General features: G+C 34.8%; 2 protein-coding genes across 2 annotated transcripts in view; one reads left to right on the top strand and one right to left on the bottom strand.

The window, feature by feature from the left end:
- ASH2L_8 (Set1/Ash2 histone methyltransferase complex subunit ASH2) overlaps positions 1–4,940 on the top strand; it is an 11,399-nt gene extending 6,459 nt beyond the window's left edge. The window contains exons 4-5 of the mRNA XM_051219552.1: positions 1,320–2,274; positions 3,873–4,940. Coding sequence (XP_051064972.1) covers positions 1,320–2,274; positions 3,873–4,409 — 1,492 coding nt within the window. The 3' untranslated portion in view covers positions 4,410–4,940. The remainder of the gene's footprint in view (positions 1–1,319; positions 2,275–3,872) is intronic.
- On the bottom strand, positions 4,720–21,810 carry HDAC3 (Histone deacetylase 3). Its single transcript, XM_051217556.1, has 13 exons — positions 21,736–21,810; positions 17,960–18,113; positions 15,130–15,246; positions 15,000–15,082; positions 14,794–14,939; positions 14,648–14,729; positions 14,538–14,594; positions 14,309–14,498; positions 10,342–10,422; positions 8,848–8,986; positions 7,331–7,565; positions 6,269–6,396; positions 4,720–5,186 (listed from the first exon to the last, which is right to left on the bottom strand). Exons 3-13 carry the CDS (start codon positions 15,188–15,190, stop codon positions 5,132–5,134), a joined length of 1,257 nt encoding a protein of 418 aa, XP_051064971.1. The 5' UTR covers positions 15,191–15,246; positions 17,960–18,113; positions 21,736–21,810; the 3' UTR covers positions 4,720–5,131.

Genomic DNA, 21,810 nt, shown 5'->3' with positions numbered 1-21,810 from the left:
AACAACTTGATCGTACGAAAGATATAAGTAGGACATCACTTCGCTTATTATACGTGTAAATATTCGCATAACATCAGCGTATGTAGATCATTGCGAAAGCGCGAATGTATCTTATTTTTATTTGAAGAACATTTTGGTAAACAATTTGAATTTGTGAAGTCTTATTATTAACATCACCCATAAACTCACAGTTCCAGTTGACGTTATATTACACATCGGTGTTCAATAGTACCTGGTGTAGGAATAGGTAAGATTAAAGCTAGGGGCAACCAAATAACAACAAGGGCATCAGTCCATAAAGCTATTGATTGTTGGTGGTAAGTGCAAACTATCCGATTGGAGTTCGCACGATCGCTGGTTGAAGATGTAAATCCACTCATTCCTTGTCTTCCCTTATATCCTATGACCTAGAATTATTTTTTATATTTTATTCCGCAACTTTACTTTTTCTTCTCCAATCATACTCTATGCGTAATCTTTCTTACTACATCTTATACTACTACTACTTTCTTAAGTTTCAACTTCGTAATTTCATCTCATGCTGATATGGTGTGACAACTTGAGTCGATATACATGTGTTGCAGGTTCTACTTATGACTGATCGATGCCTAGCTTTGTCATCTTGATGGTATTCGCTCTTATTTATTCTTATAAACCGACTTACTACGCATTGTTATTTTACTAAGATCTTGTAGCAACTCAAATCAAACAATCGTGTAATTACATAAATAACTACAACTACTAGTTGGAATTGCTTCCGTAACTTCTAGGTTGTATTCAGCATTCAGCTATTATAACTCCATAACACTCATTTCAGGTTCATGTACTCTAAATTACAATATTTTCTTGTTAGGACTGCTCTGCTGTCTGAACCGAAGTAGACAGCGATGCTGAAGTCTACAGCCTATTGGGTAACCTAAGAGTTTAAACTGACGTGACGTTGACCGATTTTGAATACGTCGATGTAGGAAAACCAATCTGACAGTTTAATGTGATTAGATTCCATCAGTCGTCGAAGTCCCAAAGTTAAATTTACTCATTAAAATTGTAGAAGAGAATTTACCAAAAACTGTTAGGATGAAGATGATTTCTCCAAATATATCTTATATGAGTATTTTCTATGCATAACTATTCATCTACTAACCCGTTGTAGTTTCATATTAAGAAATGAAAATATCGCACCATTTATTCCTGTATAATGGTCATAGACTGCTTTACAACTTGTTCAGTACATTTTTCCTTATTTTAATACTATATTATTAAATTATGTATCACGTATTCACCTTCTACACTGTGGTTTCTTGTTCATTTCGAAAAAGGTCAGATAGAATTAAACATGCAAAAATAAATCGATCAATTGTAACACCTGCCGGTTACTCGTTGGATGGTCCAGCATTTTCAAAATTAGAAAATACTAACCAAAGTAATAAAATCTCTGGTTTACAGAGTATTAATAATAACGAAAAATATCACCTTATTACAAACAAGACAATAACAAGTTGCCATAAGCTCAGCACATACTCTGAAATGTCAACATTCGACAATAATTGTACCTCTTATATGACTAACGTAACACCATTTAATGGTCAAGCTAGTCTATTTAACTTGAATACTAACACTATCCCTACAACCAATATTCCTAATATAAACAATAATAATATTGGGAGCATAAATGGTGAAGCCGCTGATATTAATCACACCGAGCCATCAATCATATCATTAGAAAATCAAGCATTGATGGTCAGTAGTTCATCACCGTATGAATTAAATAATAAGACTACCGTTATTTCTCAACGACAAAATAATATCAATATGAGTAATACACAATCCCAAAATCATGTTCTATCATGTGCAACACTATTCACTGCTAATGATGAAGAAACTCTGAATAATAATTCCATTAATGGAGATGTGGCGGTTAATAGTACCAATACTGAAGTTAATGGATTGAAATATTTACAGAGAATCTATTCCAAATGGAGTGTATTTCCTGTTTACATTGAAAATGAGAAAAGTAGTGTTAAACACAATAATGGAAGTATTAATAAATGTGATACACTGTATGATGATAAAAATTGTGATGAGAATGGCGAAGAATCTTTACCAAGAAAACTTTCGATTTCTACAATATCTCATCACACTAAAGGACCTTTACATTCGATAATTAATCCGGTACAATCGCTGGTTAACAGAATGAGAAATCGTTGGACTATTTGTCGCATACATAGAAAATCAAGTGTTAGAAATAAGAAAAATCATCATCAACAAATGAAGGTAAAAATGGAATTATGCACATTGTAGATTTGTCTTCACTTCCCATAAATTTATTTTCAGTCTAGATCACAAGTTGCTCTTAGCTAAACCACCACTGAAAACCAGGAATCACTGGGCAGCCGTTTCTTTTCAACATGGGACTTTCCAACACTGCCCTTCCATGGCTTCACCAAAGATTAAGCCAAAGACCTTTGATCTCTTAGCGAACGCCTGACCCCTAGACTACTGAGTCGTTTTACATATTCACTTCTAATCATTCGCAATAAATGCACAACTATCATCCTGTTCGATTGATGATATTTGTTTGGAAGTATCCTACAGGGTTGATCTTGTAAATTTTTTGAAAATATGTCCTGTAAATAGTGACATTCACTGATTCGAGTTTAAATCCAGCTTTGTTAAATAGAATATAAACATCTTACAAATATTTACTTATCAACCAATTTGTAAGGGAAAAACTCATTTATTAATAACGACGATAACATTCAAATTGGCATTGTTCCGATCAAAATGTTATTGTATTCTGTATTTTGAAATATTCATTTATCAATTGTGTAAATATGTTTGAGAATTATTAGCTTCAATACACAATCTATAGAGCATAAAATATTCACTAACTTTTCTACCATAATACAATCTGACTGATACATTATAGTATGAAGTCATCGTTACTGTGATGTTTGTAATATTTCCTTCAGCTGAATTACTTGACAACGTAGAGTCTGACAAAAAGAAATGTCAATTTACATTATCATAGAGACAGAAAACAATTCTTTCGAAACTCATTTACGATATACGAATTCATGTACTTGGCTTCGAGCCACACTCCGAATGCAAGGGTTATTGATATTACCTGGTTGTTCAAATCTAAGGTGGGGTTGAGCGCAAAAATGCGATCTAGTAACTGAACGTTAAACTTCTTAACCACTCCACAAAATCATAGAGCAACAGACAAGTGCTCTGATCTTAGTATGAAACGTCCTCAGAAATCCAAACTCGTAAGACTGCCAGAGGTCAAACCTAAGAATCCCAAGTCTCGTGGCAAACGCTTGACTATTAGAACTATTGGGTTGGCAGAAAAAGCAACATAAAAACCAGAAATTTTGGAATCATACTGCCAGTAATAGAATAAAATTAAGCATTAAAAATTGAATAGAATCAAAGAACAAACTGGGAAACATTATGTTTGAGATTTTGAAGGATGATAAAGAATGTACATACCTGTGCCATGGTGACCAAAATTATTAAAAGCACATTACTTAAATACGACTGTCTAATAGTGTTTGAATAAATAACTCCGCACCTGCCAACATAGCACACAGTCGATAATCTAATGGTTTGATGCTATTTTGTTTTGACAATCATTAGATCTTGCTTAGCCTTATCCTATAAAAAGCCAGCAAATAAGCGTGTGCAACATACGCTTTATTAACATTATTCAATAGTGGTTTATAGTTTTATCAACATTTTATTGCACTCGTTAGTACCACAATCCATAGTTACTATAATTATACACTATACTTCCTATCACCATGTATCTTTTTTGGAAGATAATAATTTCATTGATTTTTATATCTTGTTTAAATTCGTTTTTCTAGACAAAAACACAGAAAAAAACTAAACTAAAAAGTTTCAGCAAAGAAGCTGTTCGTGACTTTTCTGAGTTCTCTTTAACACAAGATATAAATAACATCAGTGATATTAGGCTGGAAGTTGATAATAATGGAAAAAGACATCGTAGACAAACAATCATTACAAATGCATCAATTTTTTCATTGCCCGCTATTCCACCAGCGTTATGGAATGCTGAACGCCCTGTATGGATTATGGGTGTGCCATTAGAGAACAATGGTGATAATGATGATGATCGCTGGTTTAAAGTAGACGCTAACAAACTTATCCTGTTAAGACGAAAATCAGAATTGAGCAATTTAACAGGCAATAAGAATCATCCAAACGTCACCGGATCATCCTCTTCAATTTATGCATTTCATGTACGACCACCTCCAAGACTGAAACCAATTACTACAAAAGTAAGCCGACTACAATGTGAACTTCATTTAAATCAGCATACACGTGCACGATCTGTCGGACAAATGCTAACTTCGGAAAAATCAGCTTTAAATATTACTTAGTAACTATCACTTCTGTATTTTTTTCTATGAAAAAAATTATTCGTTGTGTTTTCTTAATTCCCGGTCGATTCTAAATCAAAAATGTAATTAAATTTAACGAGATTCTGTTCACTGTTTCATTATTACTATCATCATACTAATTCATGACCGATACCCACTATATCGACCATAATGACATTGAAGATAGCTACCATTACATACTAAATAACTAATTATAGGAAGCACAGTTACCTAATGGTTTCCTTCCCTCTCTAACACATCTCGATGTAAATACACATAGAAGTAAAGACAATAAAAAGAAAAGCTGGAACAACAATAATTGATATTATACATACATACAACATTTGCCATTAACATCATTTCATACATATATTTTTAGGAAGATACAAAGAATAAATTTTATACATGATTTTTTGGTAGATTTCACAATTTCTCTCTTTTTTTCATTTTGCAATTTGTATTTCGGAGAAATGATGTTTTCTCCATGACGTGTAATAATGGTAATCATAACAATAATATTTCACACTTGAGACAAGAATATTTTTTTATTGAACTGAAATCTTCAGAAAAGTGATCTTTCCTACTGTTGTTAATGTTTTTGGGGCGGGACGTTGTTTGAGAACGGTGTGCTTGTAATACGAAATTGCATATATATGAAAGAGAGAGGAATAACGAAGATTAAAATGAAAATAAAATTTGTTGACGAGAAAAATTAATTGTTATCAAGCAGCTGTTGAGTCTTGCTCCTCTTCAACAAACAGTTCGTTTGGTTTTTCCCTGTAAAATAAATAAAAAACATCGAATTTGAGATGATAAACGATTCATAGATCGCATAGTTATGCAACTATTTTTCAAGAATGTTTTATACTTTTACTCATCAACTCTGGTATGGAACACTGAAATAACATTGCTGTATATAGAATGTTCATTACTCGGTCACGTGCGGCTGCTAATTTTTTAGCTTTCGCTATACCTTGAGTTTAAATTTTTACAATCCACGACGTTCAGTTCAGGCAAGCCTCCGACACGCTTGCTCAAGCCGGTTACGTGAATGAGAGAAATGATCAATGAGTAAAATTTGGCAAAATTGTATGAATACATATACTAATAATTAGTATACATACATCTATCCTTCTGAACTGAAGAAAAATATGTGGGGTGAGGTCTTGACTAGGAGCATAATCAGTTTACTCCGATAGCGTATCTCGCCCATAATTTCCCACCTACTACTTAACCTTGAGGTGGCATGTAAGCATAGATACGTGATATGCTTAAACTCGACTACCTGATCAAATATCACTATGCTTTTCATTTACTAATCTTCATTTCTTTTGAACTATATTACCACAAACTTAGCTACCCGTTGAAGATTATTTACCAACTTCTCCGTGCTGCCATCTTTTTTTTCTTTCCCCTTGTCATACTGATGAGATGTGGTAACGTGGGTCGATGATACACGGGCATATTCATGCCAGGTCTTGTATGTTGTTTAGGGTCAATTCAACTTATATATTCAGGCGGTATTCTATCACTTAGTAGAGTTGATAAGCTCGGTTAATAAACCGCGCTTCAACGAAATCCATCCAATATTTGTATGGAATTCATCACTTGTCATTTATTTATTCACCCAAATAACTATTGAGCGTTTTATTACGTATCATCAGTTTACTTACAAGTGAAAAAAATAGAGAATTGAATTTTTTTAACATTTAAGATTTTGAATGGAGTTGGAAACATGCACCGTTGAATTCTGACTTAGGGACCTATAATTATTGTGCTTACTACCTAAGTAGTCCAGTTCGTACATTTATTGGACAAGCTATACATATTTGTAAATAGATATGGATGTAAATTCTTACCGTTCATCATTCGAATCATTACAAAAGTTCGCTAGATAATCATTCGGTACATCAGTAAATTGAACACTTGGAGCATGTACAAGTTGTTTTAAATTATCATGAACTGTCATTCGTAGCGCTTCAATATACTACAACGAAGAAATTCATTAATAATAATTTGATGTAAACTTTATAAAACTGAAGACTAAAACAATGATGATGAGTCATGTCCAACACTATGTTAAAATCGATTTGAAATACTCATAATATGACTTCATGGAAGTAAATTTTGTTAATATATTGAAGTTGCTGACTAGTAAATATGTGTATTATAAAGAGGATCCACGGAAAGCTAATAGGGATATTTGTCCACTATATATTGGAGTCTTAAGAAAAGTTATCCTGACGAAAACATTAGTTGATTGATTTCACTTTAGTATGTAGAATATATTCTATCAAAATTAATGTAATATGTATCCGTAAATTGAACCTCAATTCAAAATCTCATTTATAGGGATAGATCTTAATTACTTCAGAATGTATAACAATTGCTACGAGGTCGGTCTGATTAGTTTGATTTGTAACTGGTATTCATTACAGATTAACATCAGTTACGACATCATTAAGAACTAAGGATAACTTATTGGACAACTGTTTCATCTTAGTGTGAACCAGAAAGTACTGGAGGACTTCCCCGTCCTAGTGTGGGACTCTTAAGTAGTGCATATTTATGACCCCAACAGGAATCGTACTCATAACCTTTGGGCCTTGCAACAAGCGTCTAACCTTCATATCAGACATGAAACGGACATTGCTGGTGTCTGTGCATGGTCGTGTAATACTTTGGATAGACTAAAGTTAAATATGTAAATCACTGGATCCCAGCTCTGATTTGAACCTAAAGGTTCTTGGTCTGATCCCTGTAGAGACTGTAAGTGTGTAGTTCTGAGGAGTCCCGAGCTAGTACAAAATGACTTTACAGTACTTTTTTGGGTTTTAATGGTTTTCTAATGCTTCTTTAATTTAAGAGGTATTATTTTAAAGTCAGCCCACGATATCAATTACAAATCAGAATTAACTTACTTGCCGTGTGTTCGCATTATCCAACTTAGTTGTCAAGTCTGGATGTAATGTATAATCAGGATAAAAGAATTCAATGTACGGGGAATAAGGTAATTCATTGGAAATTTCTTTCTCTTGATCGAGTAGGACGGCTGTTTCATATGCCCAACAGCGTGCTACATTCCGTACAGTATAACCACCACCGCCAACAACCAATAATGGCAGACCAAGTTCTTTAACCATTCGAACACATCTCCTGAGGAACAAAGGTGAGAAGCAGGCACATTCGGAATGATCATACAGAACGTAATGGAATAATAACGCCGTGTAGGTTAATTATTTTCTTTAATACTGTGAAAGTACAGCTTCATAGTTCAAGTAACTGATCTTCGAATAACGGATTAACGCGCACAAATTCACCTAACAAATTTTCCACTGGATCAATGTATAGTAACATTGAACTATTCGAGCAATATAACTAGCTTATTATTATTGTTTCATTTCGGAAAATATCGCAGCATATAATAAGTAGATTAGGTGGAATTCGTTCACTTAACAGCAAATACATGATATACTTGAAGCTATATTTCCCAACCCCAATGTTTATTACGTTAAGACTCCATTGAACTGTCTGGACTCGTTGGCTGAACTCCATCTTAGTGGTCGGTTGGAAAAAGTTACTAGTGGTCAAGCATTCATAAGCAACATACCACATATGTACATCGGTTAGAGTTCCTATATCTGGCAGGCAGATAATAACCAATGGAATTCTCTGCAGTTATCCTGATATGTGTGACAACATAAACGCTTCATACATTCGTCTTCGATCACTACCGAGATTATGATGGACTCTACATACGTATGTCTCGATATCGCCCATATGCACACTGGTTATATTTAGTAGCATCTAGTAGTGAAATCCAAAATGTGTGATCTATTCGATTAAGGACATACTACTTGAGTAAAATCATATTTAATAGTTTTAATGATCCGATTGAGAATAGTTTTGTCGGTTACTTCATTGTTGCTGACTTATTATTTAATGAAATTGAAATGAACAAAGTCTGTTCACGAGCTTAAGTTGGTTTCATAACTAACAGAGAACACCAATACTCCGTGGATCCAAGCACATTCTCAGCTAATGTGTTTCATACATAATATTGGAACAGAACGTATGAGTAAAACCAACATTAGCTTCAAAGAAAAGATTGCTTTTTTTATCATTATACGTTGAATCTAAAAAAACGATGGAGAGATATTGTGTACAAGAATTATTGAATAGTGCACCAATGATATCGATTTTTGGCTACGTTCGGTTTTCACGTCACAAACCACTCAGCATAGTTAAAAACAAAACTTATCAAATAATCTCTCCATTGATACCATGTTTTCATCTAATCGCATACACGGTTGGCTGAGGGATGAAACACAAATTCTTCGGAAATCACGGCCACACTAAAGCCAATAAACAAAAATGGTATTATAAACATCAAAATGACTAGTTTATCCAAACCGAATCGGAAAAAATCAAAACTTACCCGTGACCTCTAATAGACAGATTGAATACACCTAACCGATCACAGCCTAACGAATCAGCGCCACATTGAAGTACAATAGTTGTTGGTCGATAAAATGCAACTACGTCATTTATAACAGCTCGGAAAACACTGAAATACACTGAAATTTGACAAAAAATAAATCACCGGTATAGTGTTGAGGAGATTGCTGAGTTGTTAGTGAAATCGTCAACTGATTGATGGTACACCATCAAATGCCCCGGCATGGCCGAGGTTGAGGAGACTCAGTTCTTCTTCTCTAAATCCTCTCACATCGTCACGAGTATATAACCACTGTCAGGGGAGTTATACTCACTACCTTCTCGAGGAGAGGGTGCCTCGACAGAATTGAGAAGACGAAGAGAGAACGTTCAGTTCTTTAACCATCTTGCTGGATATGGAAGACCCACCTAGGGAGTTGAAAAACCCTGATTCCAAACCAATGGTACACATGGGACCCTGGATCCCGGGGGAACGAATAGCATATGAACCTATTGTCTGTCACTAGCTACCATGGCACTGTATCTTTTAACGTTGCTCCACTGTCTCGTGGATTAGACTTCTAGGTCAAAGGCTTGGGGTGTGGCCTCTTAAGAAAACCACCTGCTTCGGTTTTGGGACACAGGGAGTATCTCAACAGGAGTCTCCTACTAGGACGATACGGTCGTCCAGTGCTTCCAGGTTTTTAATGGTGGTCTGATATTGATCGGTTCATGATCTTAAAAATAAATCGTTTTGAATAAACCGGAGTAATTTTCGACAAGTAACACAATATTTTCAACATCTTTACACAAGTACTAGTAATAGTAGTCAACTTAACATAAACAAACAGAAATAAACCATTTTCTGTTAGTCATTTCCAGTTAACACGATGTTATAATACTTGCTTTAGCTAATGAATTGTATCCCCTGATCGAAGCGATTGTTTAAACATGGCAATTCATTTGCTGTTTTGTTCAAGGGTTGATGGTGATATTACCTTTCTATCACTAACCGAATTTAGTGATAGAAAGTTCGAACCTAAGAGCTAACCGGTTGAAACCCGAGTGTTTTAATCACAAAGCCCTCGCTTCTTACAATTAACGAAGATACAGACTCGGCAAAATTATGTCATATAAATAAATTATATTAAAAACTACATTCATTTTAATACTAAATGTTTCATAGAAAATCGATTGTCACCGCTATAAAAAGTGTGCATAACTACTTAGTTATTTACTGATGAAGATTACGTTTCCCATATTACTATATTTCTAGTTAACTAAACTTATACTCATTCACTATGGAAAATCCCAAGGATACATTAGCTTAAAGGAAAATTCTACAAATACATGTTTAAATTGGTGTTCACCGAGCGTGAGCAAACAAACATCTTACTAACAAGTTAGGTAATCATACAAAATCACTAATCAGAATTTTATAACGAGGGAGACAGCCAACATACATATACAAAGAGAAAAAAATAATTGCACCTACTGTCATCATCAATGCCTTCTTTTAAAGGAACATTCACTGCGTAGTATTTCCCAGCTTTGGCTCCAATTTCGTACATATCACCTATCAAAAAAAGTACAGAAAGCAAGTAAATTGAATTGTTTTTATATGGTTAAAGAGCATTGGACGTTCTTTTTTGCTGCCAAAGTATGGTGATAACACCCACAATTGACGTGAAACGCATTTTAGAATTTCAAGATCATAGATTTGTAACTTGGTTTAAGCTTGATACAGGATGAATCACCTGTTTTAACATGAAACTTATCTGAAGAGTGTTGAAACTCATGATCAAATACATGACCTGTCTAGCAAATATATGAAGTGAGCTACAAAGGTTGTTAGTTATGGGTCTAACAAGAAAAAATGACTAGTAACATTGTCCTCTAGCATTTATCCCTTTAAGTCAGTTCAACATTAGTGGTCTTTGTACATTCACCTAATATTGCTAAGCGTTGAAAGTTATAATTTTTTGAAATACAATCGTCACCCCTTAATTGTTCATTTTTATTGCATTTCTCATTCTTGTTCGTTGTGTATATTTCAGTAGAACAAAGAGAGGTTCATTTGCACTCCATACAGAAGACAACAATAAACATCTGGTTTTCTATTTTGTGTACAGAACTAGTGGATCATTTTGAACTGAATGATAACTGAAAGATAACAGCATATAATCATTATAAGTATTATCTATTATGGTTGGTTGCATTGAGGATCTTTTTATAAATTAAATTTTTATTACATGACTTTTTTTGTTCATAGACTAATCAATGAAACAGCAGATATAAATCAAATGTAACAAGAATGTAATAACTTGATCAATGTATTTATTGTCTAAGTTTAGAACATGTTCTGATCACCTGTTTGAATTTAGTGTCCTAGAATAAACACTAATAAATGTTCACTTAGTTTCTGAGTAGTGATTGGAAAAGAAAAATAATTTCTTTTTATATATTTAAATTGGAAAAACTGAAGATTAATTTAAATCAGTGATTATTAATTCCTGAAGTCAGTCAGTTACAACTTAGGACCAGGCGCATATACATGTATCGGTCCTGAAAGCTATTTGATAAATCACAACTAATTTAATTGTTCATGCTGAACAATTACACTTATATAAATTTATATCTAGATGATTGTCCAAAATTTTGAAACAGATTCATTTATTCTTTCTTTCAGTATTAACTTTTGTAGTTGTCTAGTAAACATCGATACTGATGTATTATGTATATGAATAAACTGATATTCATATCTCTCACAAAAATGAACAGCAGTTAGATAAAAAGAATTCTTCTAGTTATCGATTACTTAAATGTTCATTATCTGAATTTTGTTATTAAACACTTTATCTCTATAATAAATAAACATACATACATTTTACTGAAATAAAAGCTTTTCTGTTAGTTATTAAACATTTGGAAATGTTAATCATAAAAATTTTAAAATAACAAAATTAAGGATTGTCTCACCAGGGGGATCTTTATATACAACCCTATCTATAAATTAATCCTCATGTTAACATAGGGGTTATGGAGATTGTGGAGTTTCATTTAAATCATGAACTGATAAATGTTAGACCACCACTGAAAACTTGGAAGTACTGGACGGCCATTTTGTCTTAGTATGGCTTAGATATGGTCCTGTATCTGACTCCACTTAGATAGGACGACGGTGTTATCGATGGACTCACCACTTTTATGGCCCATTATCTGACTCCAGTTCCATCTTATGATCGATTGTTATCGAAATATACATGTCACCAACCGTTTTATATTTTCACTGACTTAAATCGCATTAGTGAATAACGGAATTAAATAGGTCAAATATGAGAATTGATTTCAAATAAGTATATTTCATAAAATCGTTGATCCGGATAGACGATCAGAAAAACGAAACGAAGAAATCGAAAAGAAATGACGCGCAGTAGAGAAGGCAAGTGAGTCAATTAGATTTAATAAAGCGTGACTTGATATTTATAGTCAAACGAAAATAAGTTACAGACACGTAATGAATAGGGTAATTAATTAATACACACGATCATATGAAAAATAGTCAAGGTTAATAAGTAAATAAGTGACAGGGTAAAAATGTGGCTTGAGGAGAATGAATAGATTGGTCTGTCTAGAAGCCAGAATAACATATGTCAGTTTAATATAGTACCAGTCCCTACAATGGGATCCCTTAATAGTGTGCATCCACAAACCTGCACGCGAGGATCCAACTCAGGACTATCGGTCTCGAGAGAACGTTCAACCAATAGATCACTGAGCCGTCTTTCAACGGTATTTTTATACTAATGTTCTGGTGTAATTGAATACCTTTAGATCATTAACGAAACTGAATAAGATCGATCAAACCGTTTGTTACAGCGATATGTGGTAGTTCATTAAAGATTAATGCACTTTTGTGTCGAATCATTGGTTCCAAATGCTTATGGACGGAAGTAGATTCAGCTTAACGAAATTTTGTGTTTAGTAGCAATGGATTACCAAAATGTCCAGGTCGGGACGTAAATAAGTGGAAACAAGCATAAGTAGGACTGAATTACTTCACTAGTCGACCAAACTGACAAAACATTCAGTTGTTCATGGAAAAATCCCCGACATCTTCATTCAAACATTGTTAATCAATTAACACCTATATGCTCGAAATATTCAATGTAAAAAACAAACTAAACGATTATTCATCTCCAATATTACAATAAATTCTACATCTACGCAGAATTTTCGATTACCGACACTTCAATAAAACACTAACTTGTTGCAACATTTCAAGCTGTTACAAATAAACAATAAGGTTTAAGAAATAAAAATCTGAATGTGAAAGTAATTTGCATCAAAGCTTGACTACAGTAAAACAGCAGAATAAAGAGAGTGATCTGTAGTTGTACTGTCACATTTCAAGGAATACACCGATGAATTCAATAAATCAATGGGGAAATTCATATTGACCAGCTATGAATGTAGACTGTTACTTGCAGTGTTCCTCTCACAACTATTTGTTACTGCCTACTACTAGCCCCATGTACAAGGAAAGATATTACACATAATAATAGACATAATTTTGTATAAAGTTTAAGGATTAATGTATTTTCATTCAACAAAAAATCATTACACAGCAACAATTCGATAGACAAATTATTTGATTTTTTTAGTGCTAAACTAAGAAATTCAAGTTTTATGAATGTTAGATAATATCGACATATATGGCTGTTTCTAAAACGAGTTACTTTAGATTATTAATGACAATTTATGATCTGTAGAATATTTTGTAAAGTTATAGTACACCTTGTATGAGAGGAAAAGCAACTCACCATATTGGTATGCATTAAACTAATTGCCTTTAAAACCTGTATAGATTTGTATACGTCGGAGTCTATAAAATCACACAGAAGGGCTATACTAAACATGATGCTTTATCCTACAGGACAAATGTAACTTGATTAATACATTACAAAACTTCTAGTTGTTCTCCTCTTAACTCAGTTATATATGAAAATACATTCATGGAGTGCATTTTTGGATTATAACATAAGAAAGAAAAAAGTATGTATTCCTATGAGTATCGTTCAAAGGGTTGGATATATCACCAAAATATTTTTTAACCGACTTACAAATAAAATTATTGCTATCGTATACTTAATAACTTATGAATTCATTAGGGAGAATGTGTAATTGGTATGAATTCAAGAACTATTCGAAGACTTAAATATTTGATTGGTCAGCTAAAGAGATGACTGAATCGAAACATGAACTGATAAATGTTGGTCAGAAACTATTTAATACGTTGTATTAGGATAAAGGGTAATTGCAAGTTTAGTAAAGTTGAATGGTTCAACAATGTTGTATAAAACTGTAATTAGAGAAATTGAAATGATGTATATTCCATGTTGAAATTACCTTGTTATTTTAGATAAATGATAGTGTGGATACAAGAAAACTACTTGAACTACCTGTTCCAGGGAAAAACATGTTTCCATAACGATGAAACGATACTGTCATTACACGATCCGTGAGATAAAATGCTTCTTGTACGCCATCACCATGATGAACATCAATATCGATATAAAGTACACGTGGATTGTATTTCAATAATTCTAATATGGCTATAACAATATCATTTACATAACAAAATCCAGACGCCTAAAAAGACAAAAGTGACATAAGTTACCAGGAAATTACTTCAAATTTCTTAGCATGATGAAGTCCCCCAGACCAATTGATTGCAATATCTGTTACCTAAAATGAATAAATTATAATAGATGACTTTTTTGATAAATTTTTATGCATACTCCATTATTTAAGTATTTAGCAGCTTGAAGTGATGCACCAGTGTGAATAGAGGAAAAGCGATATATACCGTCGAAAATTGGGCTGCAGAAAAAAGAATTAATGAGATTGAAATTATTAAATAAGTCAGTATAAAACAAAAACCTACCAATCCTCACCAATATTATAGGTTAATAATTTTTCTTTAGGAAATGTATGCACATTAGATGGTGTGACATCACGCAGGAATTCGATATATTCTTGTGAATGAAATGATATCATATCCTTCATACTGGCATGATACGGTTTGTAGACCTTAGTGATGAAAACAAAATTACAAAGAATTTAAAAATACAACGAAGAAATTTCTCCTACCTTCATGCGATCTGTCAGATTATAGTTTACCACAAGAGTATGAGTCAGTGTAAGTCTATGTGGTTTCATAGGATGATTCGGTCCTATTTACATCATGAAATAATTCAATCTTTTGACATTAAATACTAACCATAATGAAAATTTCCACAATCTGGATCGTAAAAATATACAACACGCTTGTCTTTGCCCATACTCCTGAATATATGTCACGTGTCTCGACGGTTTTTATACACTGTACAGTTTGTAACTGAAAAATGGAAGATAAAAAAGTGTATTATAGGAGTGACAAATAATAACAATTATTTATTTATTTAAACACAAACAATGGTACAGGAAGGCACCAAATATATGCACCAGACTTCGTCATTCATTTGTGTAAGGGCTGGAATAATGCCCAGGCGCCCAAACTAAAGCAGGACTTCCCTGGCTGTATACGCGTGTTCATGTGAGAGCATCTTGAGAGGGAAAGCATACTCTCCCCAACCTCGGTTGTATCAAGGCATTTGGGGGCAATAATAAAATTAATTCTGTGCGGTTCATACCTAAGTAAAATACAGTATTACAGTCTAGAGATTGGTGTAGTATTTTATAGAACTAGATTTTTATTTTGCTTAGATTTTTCGATTTGTATTGTACGTCCTCAAGGAATGGATTTACGTTTGGTAAAATACCATTGTAAAAGTGGACTTCTTTATGCCTGACTTTTCACGAATTAACTTCTCACCTAGAGAATAACTGATCAACTTGCAAAGCACAAATGAAATAATGCTATTTGATCAGGATGATGGCAAAACGCAGTGGAGTTTATTCCTGTTCTTTAAAAATGGCAAATTTTACTCTAGAACTTCCTGTAAAATTCGTCTTCAACCTCATCCGAGCTGCAATCAATGGGAGCGTAGGCAGAGATAACGAAGAGAAAATGAGGTGTGTCATTATCATTTCGCACCGTCTATATCACCCGTGGGTTGATCCCGATATAAATGGACGTCACTTAGTCACTAGGTTTGGATCTGTTTAAGTTCTGGTATAGCCGAAGTTGAGGAGAATCAGTTCTTCTTCTCTAAATCCTCTCACATCGTCACGAGTATGTAACCACTGTCAGGGGAGTTATACTCACTACCTTCTCGAGGAGAGGGTGCCTCGACAGAATTGAGAAGATGAAGAGAGAACGTCCAGTTCTTTAACCATCTTGCTGGATATGGAAGACCCACCTAGGGAGTTGAAAAACCCTGATTCCAAACCAATGGTACACATGGGACCCTGGATCCCGGGGGAACGAATAGCATATGAACCTATTGTCTGTCACTAGCTACCATGGCACTGTATCTTTTAACGTTGTTCCACTGTCCTGTGGATTAGACTTCTAGGTCAAAGGCTTGGGGTGTGGCCTCTTAAGAAAACCACCTACCTCGGTTTGAGCGCCTGGGCGATATTCCAACCCTTACACAAACCAAATGATTTGTGTAACGCATATGTATTTGAGGCTCTTTGTACCAATGTTTACGTCTAAATCTTACTGGATATAGAAACCCCTTAGAGTTCTAGTTAATGATAAGAAAGTTAAGAATATATTTCAAGAACAATTGGAAGAGTGAGCCAACCGTGAAAGTGATATTCACCCCCGAGATAATTTAGCATAATACCCAAAAAGACTGAGGAAATAGTAGTGATATCTACTAGTAACTCAAATCGAAAGATTAAGAAAAATCAGTGGACTTCAAAGGCATCTTCTGAACTGATAGATGTTCGAAAACTGATCGCGTATTGCTATGAACACAATGAGGAGCGGAAGCAGCTTAAACGTTGGCTGATAAAAAGGCTACACAATGATCGCGAGTAGTGATGGGTGGTGAAAGCAGGAGATGGGAAGGACAGTGGCGATAAGTAACAGTAGACAACTGTCTAGACTTATCAAGGTAATGAGTGCTAAAAACCAGGTTGTTACCTCAGAAAAAAACGGGACAATTATTCACTCAAATCAGGATATTAAACCGATGAGAAGAACACTTCAGGAAACAGTTCAACTGGCCATTAGACACACTTCAGTTATTCACTACCTCCAAGCAACCTGAACGGTGGATTCATGTAAACCCTTCTATTTTGTGTGAAACACGGTCATTAAGAATAGAGGATATTCGTAGGTTACTAGTATTCGATCATAGGAGTCTTCGAATCATTGCTTGTGTATTATGAAACCACTGAGTAAGCAATGCTTGAGTTAGGAATAGAACAGTAGGTAAGGATGCTAAACCGACTAATGATGTAATAAATATTCATCATTTGAGGTGGTTAGGAAATGTTTCATGTGTGTCCAATCATCTCTACCTCGGTGAATGTTGTTTGGTGTAGAAAGTTGAAAGAAAGGTGCGGCCACACCAAAATATGGCACTAGTCCGTGGAGTTATTGACACTTGAACTTAGCCATGTCAATAGATGTAGACTACCTGGTTGGCGTCCGCGTGATTATCGTAACCAATGATCAGAAACTTTGAATGATAATGTTCAAAATTACCTGCAATGGCGCAGGTGCATCCATTCTTTATCTTCCGCGGATTCTGAGCTTCTGAATTCTTCACAACTTTTGTTTTTATTTCACCAACTTATATTTTTTGAATCAGATATTCGACGCCGTCTTTCCAATCACCACTGACGCTGTCATAACCTCTACAGTTTTGAGATTCGACCTGACAATTTCATCTTGGCACACTAATGGGGTACAACAACTTGAACAAAAGTACATATGTACCAGGTTCTATGTTGTGACTGACTAACTGGCTTTAATTTAACATAGGAATCAGTTATACGAATATCTCAAGTCTCAACGTACTTCAGTCGGATTATTTTACTCATACGTACTGTTAATTTTACAATAAACGAAAGCGACAAAAATATCCTTGATCGTAGCCAAAGACATTATTTCTTAAAAGTTTTTAATAACAATAGCAGACATATACACGTACATATTTACTTCCTGCATTATGAACCATTTCCACATCAAATTCTTCACGATGTTGCTGTGTACAGGATAAACAACTGGACTTGGTTGGACAAGCATTTAGTGTGATTTTGTTTTTCAAATCTTATGTATTTTTGGTAATGATTTTAATTATTTATCTGAAAAATAAGATCAGTTCGCCAAGCAAGCCGTTAAAACTGTTTGAATTTCAGCCCCTAAGGTTAACCTAAATATAATATATACACATACGCTCAACCCCAACTTCTGTCAAACTATCCGTCTACATTTCGACGAGTTACCCAGGTAAACTATCTAGTGGACAATATGCTGACTCATTCAGACAATTATGGAAGTTTATGAGCGGTACATTTGAGGCAGTAAGAAATGATCTCCTTACTTGAGGTTAAATGTAACGCATACTTAGTATTCTGTGCGCTTCATCTTGTGGCACTTCATAACATCGCACTTCTTATTAATACCCTATCTTAATGTCCATAGGGTCGTCCTTCAATTTTTGTCAGTTATGGAAAATTATCTCACCGTATTGGCTTTGTGAGTGAAAAAATATCTGGTAATCCAACTTAGTTATAAAAGTAGACAAATATTGTTTCATTATATATATCAAGTTCACGTTTATGGCCCAAACAAGCATATTATCTACAGTCATTCGGTATCATTCATTGATGAAGTCACCGATTTTATAAGACAAAATAAAAAGCACCTCAATTAAATCGCAACATTATTAAACCCAAAAAGGGATGAGTTGAGAAAGAGAAAAAAGAATTAAAACCTTAGGGGCTATAATTAACGGTTGGTACTATCTACCTTTGATGAACATGTGTAATCCATCTTAAATTTGGCAACAGGCGATTAGTGTTAGAATGAAGTAAACTATGTAAAAGCACCTACAGCACTGATACTGAATATGTTTGGTAGCGAACAATATTTGTCATAAGGTGGAAAATGGCAGATTTACAAGTACATCAAGCTTTACAAAGTGAAAAAATTGACTGTATCATAGTGCTATGAACTGTATCATGACTCGCTAGGAAAACGAAGAAATTCAGGCGATTTTAACGAAGCATGTGAGAAACTTTGAAGATGAGACCATGATTTATGGAAGACCTTAAAGCAATGCCGGAAAAAGCTTGAAGAACTTCAACCACATGCTAAAGTCAAAATGGGGTTATGAATTAGTGTAAGGAATTACGATGGTTAGTTAGGAATTAAATTGCGAGTTTTTATCGCAAACTGACACCAGCCACAATGCCAAAATGCTATCAAATCATAAGGAAGGATGAATTCCGAGTAAAATCCAGCAACATGTGATAGAAGCAACTAGGTACAACCCGGACTCCGAATCATCCTTACTAGATCTCATATTAACCCATTATGAGAATGTCACAAACCTCAACTATATGCCACCCTTAGGTAAAAGTAATCATGTATTTATAATCTCTGGTTTCCGTATAGTTGTCATAAATAAGCGTGTATCAACCCAACCCAGACCTAACGTCTGGGAAGCGAATATCAGTCAGTCAGTCAGTCAGTAACAACGTAGAACTTCGTACGTACGTACATCAGTTCGAGCTGCCACACCACATTGGCACAGAGATGCAGTGGTCGATTCAAATCCCGTAATGTTAGATGTAGTAATCAGAAAAATTAGGGTTTGAAGATGTTATTCAAGGAGTATAATCCAGTGAAATATACAAGTGAATATACAAGGCATACACACGACACCCGCAGTAGGTTGGTCAGTAGAGCCAGAGTCCCCAGTCGAAATGACTTGGGATATATTCAGAAATTTGTACTTAAAAGTCACTGCACCACACATCCCTTGGACTACACCAAGGGGTCCGATAAACTCCCTACCGTGGTTCAATAAAGAGGTTCGCATCCTTCTCCGTAAGAGAAGAATGTGGGAGATTTAGGTTAGTGGGAACTGACGAGACAAAATCTCAACATCGAGAAGCTCAGAATACTTGTGCCACGACCCTCCGTAAGTCTAAAAGGTTGTGCGACGAAAAACTTGTTAATGAATCTATAGAATGCCCTAAAAACTTATATTCGTACATAAACCAAAGGACTAAGAGAAGAGGAAATATCCCAGCATTATGAAAAGACAGTAGCACTGCATCATTTGTAGAGGACGACTATGATAAAGCTCAAGCATTCTCAAACTACTTTAGCAATGTATATACCGTAGAGACACCCTTCCCGTCAGTTCATACAAACCCCACACACATACATACACACTGAACGTGACGATTAAAGGACTCGATGTCTTTGGTCTGCTAAATAAGCTTGATACAGGCGTATCCACGGGACCAGATGAACTGCTTTCTAGGTTACTAAAGGAGCTAGCCAACTTCGTTGAGAACCTCTTAAGTGTATGTTTTAATCTATCAGTAACCCTAGGTCGGTTACCAAGACTGGAAGAACACCATAGTAAGTCCCATCTTCAAAACAGGTACGAAACATAAACCTGGGAACTACCGACCCACTAACCTAACTAGCGTGGTTGTTACAACTTTAAAAAATATTACTCGGAAGTTGTTTAGGTATCTCGATGAAGACCGGATTCTTTCTGAAAAGCAGCATAGCTTTAGAACAGGTTATTCCTGTCTCACTAACTGTTATAACTCTCTTTCTTACGGTTATGACCCAGCTATTCCTATTGCTTAGTATTCTTGGACACTGATTCACTCGACAAAACCCCAAATCAGAACACGGTTGAACAGGAAAGAGATTATATTCCAAATAACAAGGTTAGATGGAAGTAAGATGCAAGCCAGAAGCACAATAGAGAAAACGTCAGTCTATTTATAGTTTTTACATGAGAAGATTCTAAAGTATTCTCCAACTATCGACTAGTGCTGATTGGATAAGAATTAGCCAATCAGCGTGCACCAAAGCAATCGTGAATTGAACATGCTTTAATCCGGTCTATGTCCCGCTAACACTAACTTATTAGTAGATCGTGAAAGTTGGTGCGCTCTTAAAGACCAAACGTTACCTACAGAAGTGGTCTACACTGACTTTAGCAGTCTTTAACCAAGTTCCTTACAACCGGCTGTTATATAAGTTAAGTAATATCGAGGTAGCAGGCAATTTATTATTGTGGATAAAAGACTCCCTGAAACAGTCACTAGTTTAAATCTGATTGATCCGTCCATAAATTATAACCTAACGACTTTGAAATTACCATAAGGCAAGCATCTGAGAAACACTTTAGAGAAAAACACTGTGTAGCGACTACCTATAGGTAACAGAGTTTAAATCGTACAATTAACCCGTGCACGCAGTAATGCGATAACTGTCCATTTTCACCACGTTATAGATACAGTTTTTTTTACAGGAGAATGTTGACCGTGCGAGTCCTTTAGTGATAGGCACATAAGATCTTGCGACTAAGTGATTAACCTGCAACGTCCAACTAACGTACGTTAGTATTTACCGCGCTTGTCATACAGTCTTCAGTAATAAGGATAGTAGGTTGATGAACCTGAGTTAATCCTGACAGAAACACGGGAACAGTTAGGTCTTCAGTCCTCCTAATGAAAGCAGCGATCAGATTTTCACTAAACTAGCGCAACACATATATTCAATTCTGAATTAAATGTGTATTCCTCATATCAAAACACGACATGATAATTATTAATATATATAAGTAACAACAATGACTACTTCAATGAGTTCTATATTAAGTAAGTCGCCTTGTGTCTTAATTTCCTGTGTTTAAAACCATGTCGAACAGAAAGTCCTAGTGACACTTACTTCTATTTCATGCTACTGTTGATCGCCCTCTTAAGCTTATGAAACGCACATTTCAAAATCAGCGCGCTCTAATGT

The sequence above is a fragment of the Schistosoma haematobium genome, chromosome 5, assembly GCF_000699445.3.
Source record: "Schistosoma haematobium chromosome 5, whole genome shotgun sequence".
NCBI classification, from domain to species: Eukaryota; Metazoa; Platyhelminthes; class Trematoda; order Strigeidida; family Schistosomatidae; genus Schistosoma; species Schistosoma haematobium.
The sequence above is the reverse complement of the archived record's forward strand: the minus strand, read 5'-3'. Positions and strand labels throughout refer to the sequence as shown.

Coding starts and splice junctions, on each gene's coding strand:
- HDAC3 (XM_051217556.1), bottom strand. CDS start 15,190: ATGGGCAAAGACAAGCGTGTTGTATATTTTTACGATCCAGATTGTGGA. Junction 14,940..14,999: donor ATCTGACAGATCGCATGAAG/GTAGGAGAAATT, acceptor TTCATCACTAAG/GTCTACAAACCGTATCATGC. Junction 14,499..14,537: donor ATCATGCTAAGAAATTTGAA/GTAATTTCCTGG, acceptor TTGTCTTTTTAG/GCGTCTGGATTTTGTTATGT.